Consider the following 12557-nt stretch of genomic DNA (forward strand, 5'->3'; position numbering starts at 1 on the left):
AAAAAAAAAAAAAAAAAAAAAAAAAGAAAAAAAAAGAAAGAAAAGAAAAAAAAAAAATTAAAAAAGAAAAACAGATTTTTATTTAAAAACTCTTCCAAAATTTCACTTTTAAATAAATAAAAAAAAGTTAAATCATTAGCGATCACGAGATTTAATTTTTTTCCGGGCTACAGAATTTTCAAGATTTTTCCTTTCAGTTATTCCTTTCTCTGGCATTTCTTTTTAAAATTAACCTTGACAAACGTGCATTTTCAATCACATGTTCCATTTGAAAGAATTGCACTGTGTCATTATCTTCAAGAGCATCAATGGTTATATTTTAATTCTTTAAGGAAAGTCTGAATGTAAATAAAGTTCGATATTCTTCCTCGCTAAAAGGAAGTCTTATAAGGAGTCAAGATAAATTAATGAAAAAAATGGATAGCTTCATAAAATATAGTATAATACTTATTTTGCCGTGCAATTGAAAAATCAACGAAAGCGACAAAAAATTCAAAATTGATCTATCGTTTTTTTTTTTTATCTCGTCTGATTTAAAGTTATAAAAGGTTACTAGATAACATATTTTATAATTAATTCCAGTTGCGCTTCCTATTCATGATACGATAGACTATAAAATTATGCTTATCAGAAACAGCAACTGTTAAAGATTACTTGCTAGGTTGTAGGTTTATTAGTTGTATTTTTCCTGTTAAAATAACGTTGCTGATAAGATATAAGAGAATTTACCGTAATTTGAAATATCCACTCGTTTTCAATTTTTTTAATATCAAAAATATTTATAAATGCTACGATAACAAAACATTGCAATACTTTTAATGTAAAATGTACCGAACAGTGGATCAAAAAATGCCTAAATAAATAAAAGAAATAAAAGGAGAAAAAAAATACGGAAAAAAAGTAATATCTTGAATAACTTTTGGTCTTAAAAAAGTAAAGTTTCGTGATTCCTTAGCAATCATGATACCTTAGAGCATAAGCTATTTATTTGGTTTTAAGTTTACTTTTCGGTTTTGAACTTTTTACTAAATGTGTAGTAACAGGGAATAGAATTTGGAAAACCAGAATTTCTGCTACACTTATGGTATGTAAACGGAAAAAATTTCAATTTAATTGTTTTAATAACTACTATTTTGGTCTTATTAACCAGAATTATGGTTTTTTTAAACCAGAAGTGTCGCTACCAAACAGTAGAGTAATTTTATTACAACATTTTTCTCCGAGCGTACTTTGGAAAATTTTGCATTAAAAGTTTAGTCAGAAATTCAACCATGATTTAAGTATCAATAATAACTTTTTGTGTGTGTGCGTGTGTGGAATTAATTGCTTAAAGAAAATGTGTTTTTCGTGTACAGTTATAAAAATAGATTAAACAAAAATTACTTGGCCATAAATTAACTTATTTTTGTTTACTAAGTTTCATATGAACCCAAAAATGCGTCAAAAATTTTTATTCATAGAAAATAGGTTTTTTGTGTGATTACGTATTTTATGAGTAATCGCAGAGAGTAAATTACATTTTACGACAATGTGATATTGCCGTACCGTACCGTTCACTACGGTAAAAACATTTCTGGTGGAAAAAAAAACTGTATTTCTGATAATAACATCAAAATTCAAGCTATTTATTTGATCATGTTTCCGTTTATATGGTAATGGTTTACTGAAAGTTTAAGTTTTTTAAATTATAGTTCTTCTTACCACACATTTAGAAAAAAATATAAAAGTGAAAAGTAAATAAATGGTTTTTATACCATGCTTGGTTTTATGTTCTAAGGTATAATGAAAAAATTAACAATTGACACATGTACGAAGTTTTAACGCATATTATTAAACAATATTTTGTTGTCACTCAAGGGCTTCGGTTTAAATTAGAGTGTTTTTTNGTTTACTTTTCGGTTTTGAACTTTTCACTAAATGTGTAGTAACAGGGAATAGAATTTGGAAAACCAGAATTTCTGCTACATTCTGGTATGTAAACGGAAAAATTTTCAAATGAATTATTTTGATAACTACTATTTTGGTCTTGTTAACCAGAATTATGGTTTTTTTTTTTAACCAGAAGTGTCGCTACCATACAGTAGAGTATTTTTATCACAAAATTTTTCTCCGAGCGTACTTTGGAAAGTTTTGCATTAAAAGTTTAGTCGGAAATTCACCCATTATTTAAGTATCAATAATAACTTTTTGTGTGCGTGCGTGTGTGGAATTAATTGCTTAAAGAAAATGTGTTTTTCGTGTACAGTTATAAAAATAGATTAAACAAAAATAACTTGGCCATAAATTAACTTATTTTTTGTTTACTAAGTTTTATATGAATCCAAAAATACGGCAAAAATGTTTATTCATAGAAAATAGGTGTTTTGTGTGATTGCGTATTTTATGAGTAATTGCAGAGAGTAAATTACATTTTACGACAATGTGATATTGCCGTACCGTACCGTTCACCAGGGTAAAAACATTTCTGGTAAAAAAAAAACTGCATTTCTGATAATAAAATCAAAATTCAAGCTATTTATTTGGTCATGTTTCCGTTTATATGGTAATTGTTTACTGAAAGTTTCAGTTTTTTAAATTATAGTTCTTCTTACCACACATTTAGAAAAAAATATAAAAGTTAAAAGTAAATAAATGGTTTTTATACCATGCTTGGTTTTATGTTCTAAGGTATAATGAAAAAATTAACAATTGACACATGTACGAAGTTTTAACGCATATTATTAAACAATATTTTGTTGTCACTCAAGGGCTTCGGTTTAAATTACCGTGTTTTTTATAGTTCTCATAGAGCCAGAAACACAGCAAATCTTACCATATTCTGGTAGTTTTGACCATACTATTCCTTCATAATACATCACGCAATTATTATGTTATAATAAATGATTAATGTCTTACAATTACATAAACATAAAGCTCATCTACTCTTTCCTTGTAATTACTCAAAATTTTTCGAAAATGCAGTTTTGTATCATTTCTATGATCTAAAACAAACATCTTTTTATGTTAGATAAATTTAATACAGTGATGAGTGATATTGAAATTTTTAAGGGTTTTAACCTGTGCTTTAACTAAAACTTAGTTCATTTTCGATCGCAAATGTAATGTAACAAATGTAAATGTTCTATAACAAATGCCCTATGTAACAAGTTTGATACTGGTAAACATATTTATTTTTCCTATTTCCTGGAAATTTTTGCTGTTTAAAACTAGAGCTTTCTATGTTATGGAAGCAGTAATTCTCTGGGTTACAGATAAATTAAAGAAGCAAAGAATAAGACATCTTTTTTTTCGAACACGCTGCAAAAACTGGTGCGTAATATCTCCCCGAATATGATGCTTAACAACCCAAAAAATATATATTTCAAGCAAACACCAAATCGAACTTTTATATTAATTTAAAGAGGGTAGTTTAAAACTGAACACCTAACGCGAAAAAGCTTGCACCAATGTCACGGGAAATCAACGCCGTGATTGAATTATTTTCGCTTTCGAGAACAACAATGTTGGCGTACTTAAGATAGCGTCAATAAATTGTTTATAATCCAATACAAGTTGGCGTGAGTATGTCGTTGTCTTCTACTCTGTAATACACATACTGAAACAAAAGCTCACTGTTAAAATCTGTATGTTTTTAGTTGTGTAACAAGGATAATTATATTTGTAAACTGAAAACTGTAATAAATAATTTTTTAACGTGTAATTTCTGTCCGCTTCTGTGTTGTTTAGCTTGTTTTGTGCAGTTTCGTCTTAATATTCTCTCTGCGTTACGCGTATCCTTATTTTGCAAACTAATTTTATTTTAAGTATTTGTGTGCAAATGTATCATAATTAATGATTCTTACTTTATATTGTATCGTAAAAATAGCTTTACTGACTCTTATGTGTATCTTATCTTACTGTAATTATTAATTTTATTATTACTGAATACGAAAAATGGTGGCAGTTACTTTACACCAAGTAGTGTCAAAGAACATTCTAATGGCGTAATGAAGCACTGAAAATTATCTATGATGTTTCCCTAAACATTCTTATGGCGTAATGAAGAACAGCAATTTATCTATCATGTTTCCCTAAACATTCTCATGGCGTAATGGAGAACAGAAAATTATCTATGATGTTTCCCTAAACATTCTCAGGGCGTAATGAAGAACAGAAAATTATCAATGATGTTTCCCTACACCACTTTCTAAAAAATAGTAAGTGTTTTAGTGCTAATATACATTAAACATTTATACAGCGCGTTATCAAAGACGGAATCTTTCTTTAAATTAATTATTTAAATTATCCGCAATAGTCATTCTTTTAACACAATATACCTACACTCATTATTGTTATTAATTAGTACCAGTATATTGCAAAATAGGAATATTTTTAGCAATTCAACTCCTTCTCTGCTTAACAACGAAAACAGGTAAATTCGAAAACAACTACGTTGACACTGAATTACGTATTTTTTAATCTATTTCCTTTATTTAAAGGTTATAGCTGCCATTGAAAACTGTTTTGATACTAACAATTGCAAATAGAAAAAAAGATTTAGACGTATAGGGAAAGTCTTTATATCTGCCGAGCAAGACGAGGAAAGGACCGTAAACTTCATGTGTCACGTGAAGTGTTTGTACCCACGTGATTCAGACACACTTTCGATGACGACCTACATCTTTGTGCTTAATTTTGTTACGAACATCCCAAACGATTTGTCGATGGAAAGTTATGCGGTAGTATACAGAATGCAAAAAACCAGGTGGCGATGACCTCAATCTCTTGTTTTGGCGCTTAAATCGAAGGTTTCGATGCCACTGTTACAATTTTATGTGTTCTTATTGCAGAATCGTAAATGTTAGTTATTGGCAGTTCTGGTACAGCTAATTAGGTAACTTCTGTGAGAGAAAACTAACACCCATCAATGCCATTTAGAAAAGTGATGCGGCTTCTACCACTAAGTCCAGAATAACATGGTGTAAAAATAAATAAATAAAAGTGCTGCTCAAAAAAAAAAATCAAAGAAATTTTCGATTAGAGAAGGGCAAGCAAGAAAACCATCACTCAAAAAAAAACTCTAAAAAGAAACATTACCGAATCACTAGAATACAAAAATACCATGGTACTAAGGGCAAAATCTAAAACAATACATAATGTATAAAAACGAAATTGCGAATGGGCTAAAAATAAAGAATAGAACAATACTGAAAATCTGAAAAAACCATGAATCTAATGGAAACGATGAATACGAAAGAATCGTGAATCTGATAAAATTATGAAACTGAGCAAAATAAAATCAGTGATACAGCGAATCACTAACGGTTCATGAATTTTCTTTTTTTCCCCGCGGTTATAGGAAATGGGTACAATCAGTGATGACAATTGTTTAAAGATGATGTCTTACTTATTTTATGATTTTTAAAAGAATCATACTCAACATGGGACGATCAATATCAACATTTATGGGACGTAATTACCGAAGGACAATTTTAAATACGGAATATTTTAAATTTTTAACTGAGTTATCACATCTTTAAATACTATCATTTTCATTGATTTCAATCATTAAGTGAATTGGGTAAAAAAAGCTTAATTCAAATATTGATAAAACACATTTGAAAAGATAACTTACCCAACATAAGGAAAGGTGCTGCTAAATTTAGTCCAATGAATTCCAATCCACAGTAAGCTGTTAAACCAAAAGCACCCGCAACAGCAACTGCAGACGAGAAACATCCTATGACACCAAGCCACGGCTTGCTTTTTACCCAATCTAACATCATGCACGTAGATACGGAAAAAGCAAGCATAATTACAACTGTTACACTAAAAAGTGGTAACACTGATATGGTGTTTTTTTCCAACTCCGCAGACAACGTTAGTGAAGTGTAATACGCTATATTAATATGCTCGAATTCTGCTTCTTCCATCAGCTGTAAGAATTCTCCTTCCCACTGATTGGCCCTCTCCACTTTTCCTGGCGCGTCTTCCAAAAAATACAGTAAATTAACAGCCCTAGCTGATTCAATTTTATCAAATTCGTCAGTTTTCACACCACCGAGAAAAGCAGCACTGAAAAATATGTTAAACGTCACTTCGTTAATCATGAGAGGGTAGTCGATAGAATACTTTCCTGCAGCCATGTCATCAATTCGATCGTCGAAATTGAGGATATGGTTTTCGAAGCACCTCCTGTTCTTCTTGGCACACATGTTCTTGTATTTCCACAAACGATGGCTGTTCCAGATGGTGATGTTATTCACCAACTTGTCAATCTTTTTCAGATCACCATATACTTCTTTATCGAATATACTTTTACCATCCTTTGCCTCTATCATGATTCTCGCGAATGGGCTGATTCGCGTCATGCGGCCCACGTCGAAATCTTTCGACAGATTCATGGGGAATAACGTCTCTATAATTTGACGTTCATACTTGGCTGGTCCGTCCGTGGGGCTGAAGAGATATTCGGGGTCTGCTACGTAATTAATCCGTTGCATTCCCGTTGCAAGAAGAGCCGAGATTAGGAAAGGAACTATGATGAAATAGCCCGGTTTCTTGCCAACCATCCATCCGAGCTGACGAAACATGTAGGAGACAAGCCGGTCCACGCAGTCACACTTCATTGTGTGCTTGTGTGGTTTATTCGGATCTGGGGCTGAAAAAGAAAGATAAATAAATCAGGCAAAATTATTTCAAACAATAATGAGATTTATTTGTTAGTATTTACGGAAATACAAATAATATTTTGAAAAAGTTCTCAAGTTAATTCTCTACTTATGTGTATAAGATAAGAAAAGAGGATAAACCAAAGTGTTTTTCACCCAAACACTGGTTGTGCCTGACATATCCATAGAGCAGTGTTTCCCAAAGTGTGGTACGCGTACTCCCATGGGTACAGGAATAGTTTAGTGGGGGTACGCGTTCTTATGCGAAATATGTTACAACAAGCGAAAATTTCAAAATTTTTTATTTAAAACCAAAGCTAGCCATGAAAATGTACGATTCCGTATTTTTCTATTGGCTATTTTTTGCAGAGTTAACAGTTAATAATTAGTGGTGTCAACAGCCAGTTGTGCTTTTTAACTTTTGCAATTTTTTTTTAATAAAAAATGCATAAATTTTTTAATTAGGGGTACACAGCGTTACGAAAAACTTAGAAAGGGTACACAAAAGTCATAAGTTTGGGAAACACTGCCATAGAGTGATAAGTAAGTATGAATATCCATCTCTTCGTCTTTTAGCTGAGTGTTTCGAAAAAAAAAATTTCTCTACTAATACAACATTGTACTATTATGGAACAATGAGCGTAATCTGAATTCTCTACATATGTATACGTAGAGAATTTTAGTACATTAGCCTGGTCGGTAGGCAGCTGGGCCCATGTCCGAGAGTTCGTGGGTTCGAACCCCACCAACCGAAGTGACTGATGCAAGTTAAATCTGTCGAGTCGCAAAAATCCTCCATGTTCCCGTAACATTAGGTGAAAGCAGTTATTAGGTGAAAGCATTTAATAAAAAAGTGTTTCTCACAGTCAACAGTTTGAGTACCATTTTATTCGACTGTTTTGTTTCAATATGGTAAAATAACAATTCCATTTATTGCTATTTAATAACTTTTTTCCGAGACATTTCTAACAGTGCAGGCAAGTGCATAGTAGAACAGTGCAGAATTACGTAAACAAAACATGTAACTAAACAAACCTTTCTTAATTTCATGCCTGAAAACCCTTTGAACAACTGAAATACGTTTTAAAACTTTTTTAGTTTATTTATTGAAATGAAATAAATGAGAACAAGGAGAAATAAACAGAAATCCAGAATTTTTTCGAACACTGGGCACTGAGTAGAGCAAAAGAAAGAAAGAAAATGTTATGATAACGTTTCACGAAGTAGGCCCTTGAGCTTGCGGCAACAGTTTACTTTTTCTACTATAAACGCGAGTTACTACTTCTATGTTTTTACTTTTCTTGAGAGCCTCGTTTCCAAGAGATTATTATTCAAGTAACACAACAAGGCGTGCCATGAATATAGATTAAAATATGCACGCTAATGGATTTTATTTCCTTTATTGAAGGATTTGTAAGCCAGATTTTGGTGACATTTCATGGTTAAGTGTAATATTAGAGAAAAATGTGATAAGATGAACATTTTTTGAAAAAGAAAAGGGCGATTATGCCATATTCCATTACTATTGTCATTCGATTAAAAAAAGACTAATATAACTTAAATTATTTAAAAACTGAAACATTATTTAAATTATAATAAACATTATTCATTGTTTGTTTAACTAATAAAGTTAATTTATTTCTATCAATCTATCTATTTAATCTACTTTTTTAGGGTAAAAAATTCGGGCAAAAAGGAATCAATTTCTATGTTGTATGAAAAATTTAATAAAATTATTTAAATTAATACTTCAGAGATTATGAAATTTATATTGCTGATATAAAAAAGTAAATGTTGAATAACATTTTTAAAAAAATAAATTTTGATTTGAAAATAATTAATTTTACTACAATATTTGTTTAAAAATATATCAGTACAATTTTTTAAAATTATAGTACTTAATTTTATTTTGTTTAATGTTATTTTATTGTAGGGTACATCTAAGAAGTAATATTCACTTGCAAATAATTATGCATCTTTTGCCCTAGAGCTTGTTATTATTATATCTCTACTAGTTTAATTACCCGTTTTTATACAAAACACAAAAACTATATTTGTTTTTTGGACAAATATTGCCTTAGAATAACTTATATTCATTACTTTTATGTTAATGACTTCATCATACTATAAACTAAAAATTAACGCTATAAATGAATTTATTTGTATAGTTTCATGAATAGATACGGGATTCTTATTTGCCATAATTTGCAAAATTATACTTCAAAGTATGATATATTTAAAAATTTATTAATGCTTACAAAAATTACTTCAAGATGTTATAAAGTTAATGTTATTATATAAAAACCTAAAATTGCAATAATCAAAAAACATCATTCAAACTAAGAACAGACATCATTTTCTAAAAATAACTTAATTTAAGAAACAAAGAGTAATAATTAAAGTATACAAATAAGAAGAACTTATAACTTATTCTTATAAAAAACGAATGGCACTTTGAAAATATAGAATAAAATAATAAATGAAAGATAAATAAAAATGGAAAAGAAAAATATGAAGGGATTATGAATGTGAGATACGAAAAAAGCAGAAAAAAAGCTTGAAATTAAAAAATATTTAAAAAACATGAAAAATACCAAAAAAATTAAATTATAACTTAATTTAAAGATTCCATTGCTTATAACACATTCGAAGATAAAATTAGTAACAGTGATTCTACATTGCTTTATAATCGAAGGGATAATTTGAAAAAAAAATTACTAATTTAGTATTCTACGCATACAAGCTGATTGAATTTTAAGTTCTGTTCATCTAATTTTTCAAGGCTGTTAAAGGTTCAAATACAGGTGCCTTTTACTGATGAAAAGATTCTTTGTTGAAAGATAAGTCTAAAATGTTTTCTTCTCTAATTAAACTGAAACACCAAGGTCTCTTAACTGTTTGCTTTATTTTCTTAACATGACAGAAAAATATTTCACTATATATGTATCAAACAGTCTTAAATTCTAGATATAGAACCTGTCCTACTCGTTCGTTTAGCTTATTTACAACGTGAAGTACCTTCTAGAATTCTGTGGGATGAAACACATATAATAGACAAGATGCTCAACCCTGGAGGTGATTTATAAAGGTCGTTTTCTTTATCATATCGTGTTTTTCTAATCGGTCAAAGATAATATCAAAAAATAATTACACTGAAATTTAAGATTGAGGTCAACAAAGTATTTCCTTTCAAATTTTAGTTTTTGTTTAAACTTCTAAACTTTTTTTTCTCAATAGCAGGAGTGAAATTTTAATTACTTTATAATTGCAAATCTTTATCTTTAAACGTAAAAAATCATTACAAGCCCTCTTGTAACTCGCGTCTTTGATCTATATAATTTAAAATTTTTTCTAACGTTTAACAACATACTGTACTTTATTATATATAACAGAAATAAACAAATAATATACATTATGTGTAACAAAAATAAAAGTTTGATAATGTTGGTTTAAAGACATAAATTGTTTGTAAGTCATGTGTAATTAAAAATAAAATTAAATTTTGTTAAAATTTTTTTTATATATACACTATCTAGCCATTAATGACCGGACACCCCTTGAAAGGCAGGTGGACTCGTCCTGGCGGAATAAATACGCAACCTGTGGTGGGGGGAAGACCATTCGCAAGCAGGCGACGGCCATACGAGCGTTAACAGTGAAAATGAGTGGACGGTGAGAGCTGAATGAGGCGGAAAAGGGCATGATCATAGGCTNATATATATGAAGTACGGAGGTAAAAAAGAGGTTTTAAAGCAGTGAAAGATATTAGAAATGTTAAGCGAAAAGTATACTATTCTTACGCTCAGAATTTCCTGATATCTATTGCAAAATAAAGAATATATAGCTCTAATCAATTTTTACACAACTGAACAAAAATTAGAGTATTCTTATTTTTAAAAAAAAATCAACATTTTATAAATGTTGAAAAGAGAGTCAACTTATATAATGTTTAAACTTAAAGTTTTTTAAAGCTGTTAAAAAGATAAAATTGTTCAAAAATTATATAAAAAACAGTTTTATAATTGAATTTTTATAACTTCATTGCTACTTATTTTAATAATCAGTTGTTTCTTTAAAAATGATATATTTATTTTCAGCGTTTGAAAAGTGAAGGCAATGAAAATATATGCCCGTTAAAAAATTTTCGACTTAAAATCCTAGAAGATTTCATATTATGAATTTTGATAATTGTTATGATCATATTTTTCATGTTTGTATTTTTTAGTATTGTCCTTTTAGGGATGAGGCATTAGGATTTCTTTTCAACACAGGCCATTGTTTGAGAATTTATGTTTTAAATAGCATGTAAGTTTTTGAAATGTTTAAAAATTCGGCTTATTTTTACATTTTGCACCCATTTTAACTGAGATGCACCAGGTAAGTTTTACTTATAACTGAAAACACCTATCGATAAAGATAGAAATATCATTTGTGGTGCATGGGAAAGAAAAGAAACCAGAGTATAGGACTTCAAAATAACTCCTGAGCTTCATCTGAAACCTGTTCATGCAAATATTTTTGTTTGACGTACTTAAAAAAGTTAAATCACTTTGCAATTTATGAGTTATTCGACATATCATTCAGATTGAAGAGTGCAGGACACTTCATGTATTGGAAGAAATATTGGAGTGTCAACTCTGGGATTCGAACCCTTATTCAGCCTGTCTAGAGATTGATCATTTTGCTCTCTCAGCTGTAGTATGTACTACCCAGCTACACAGAACAAAATGGCGCAGGTAGAATTCTGGTTGTTAAACCGCAATAGGTAAAAACAATCAATGAACTCTATTTTTCTTAAACTTAACAAGCTGAATACCATCTTATTTATTGTTATTTGACTGTTTTGTTTGAATATAGCAAAATGACAATTAAATAAATTGTTATTTAACCATTTTTAACGCGAAATTTCTAACAGTGTGAAGCAGATGAATCAATTAAAAGTGTTGAAGGCGGAAGTAAATTAATAAATCAAAAGCATTTCAACGAAAACAGTATCCAACTGGTAGCCGAAAACATTATCGTTAAAGTTATGACGAAACAAAATGCAATATCAAGCTGCGTTATGTCAAACGCGAATATTTTTAGAAGAAAAAATTTCCATAGATTTATCGTTAACAGGAAGAAAATCACAAGTTATTCAATTATTTATTTTGAAACATATTGCGAAGTGTGATAAATGCAAATACTTTTAATTTCCTGCGGAATTTTTAAATTGGAATTCCATAGTAGATTTTATAAATGTAATTTAAGATTTTTTTTTTATTCAGGAAAATAATGGATTATAGAATAAAATTTATTCGAAGATCACATGTTTTCGAACTTATTCTTTATGTCAGACAATTAATTATTTATCCAGGAAAGACCACCTCTGTGTCGAGACCTCCCCTACTTAAGACCACTTTTGGTACGAGATTTTTTCTTAAGACTTAGTGTTAAAGAAAACCTTTAGAAGTGACCATCAAAGCCTCAATATTAGACAAACCTCCGCACAAAATGGGGGAAATGTTAAATAATGAAACAAGAAAAACTATTAGAACGGAAAATATTAACGAAACAAATAAGTAAATTCAAATATATTCAAAATACTTGAGAGTTGCTCTTAATTGAAAAGCTCTTTTTGAAGATGTCTTAAAGAGATTGACAACGACAACCTTATGTTACTTTCATAGTTCACTTAAAGACGACGTTATCAATGATTTGTTATGAATGTTAAATAAGAAAAAAAGTTTACTTTAGAAAAAAACTAATCATCTGAAGCAAACAAATCTCTTCTCATTTTTTGAAGCTAAGTTTTATTGTATCCTATTAACTTCATGAGAAATATATATATATATATATATATATAAATATATATATATATATATAGAGAGAGAGAGAGAGAGAGAGATAGATAGATAAATATTAACA

The 12557-nt window shown here is 29.6% G+C and overlaps 1 protein-coding gene across 4 annotated transcripts in view; it reads right to left on the minus strand.

Moving 5' to 3' along the window:
* Positions 1-12557, minus strand: part of LOC107454901 (patched domain-containing protein 3) — a 130285-nt gene that overhangs the window by 28811 nt on the left and 88917 nt on the right. For all 4 annotated transcript variants that reach the window (XM_043042915.2, XM_071182904.1, XM_071182903.1 and 1 more), the window contains exon 2: positions 5615-6640. In XM_043042915.2, coding sequence (XP_042898849.1) covers positions 5615-6640 — 1026 coding nt within the window. The remainder of the gene's footprint in view (positions 1-5614; positions 6641-12557) is intronic.

The sequence above is a fragment of the Parasteatoda tepidariorum genome, chromosome 7 (genome assembly GCF_043381705.1).
Source record: "Parasteatoda tepidariorum isolate YZ-2023 chromosome 7, CAS_Ptep_4.0, whole genome shotgun sequence".
NCBI lineage: Eukaryota > Metazoa > Arthropoda > Arachnida > Araneae > Theridiidae > Parasteatoda > Parasteatoda tepidariorum.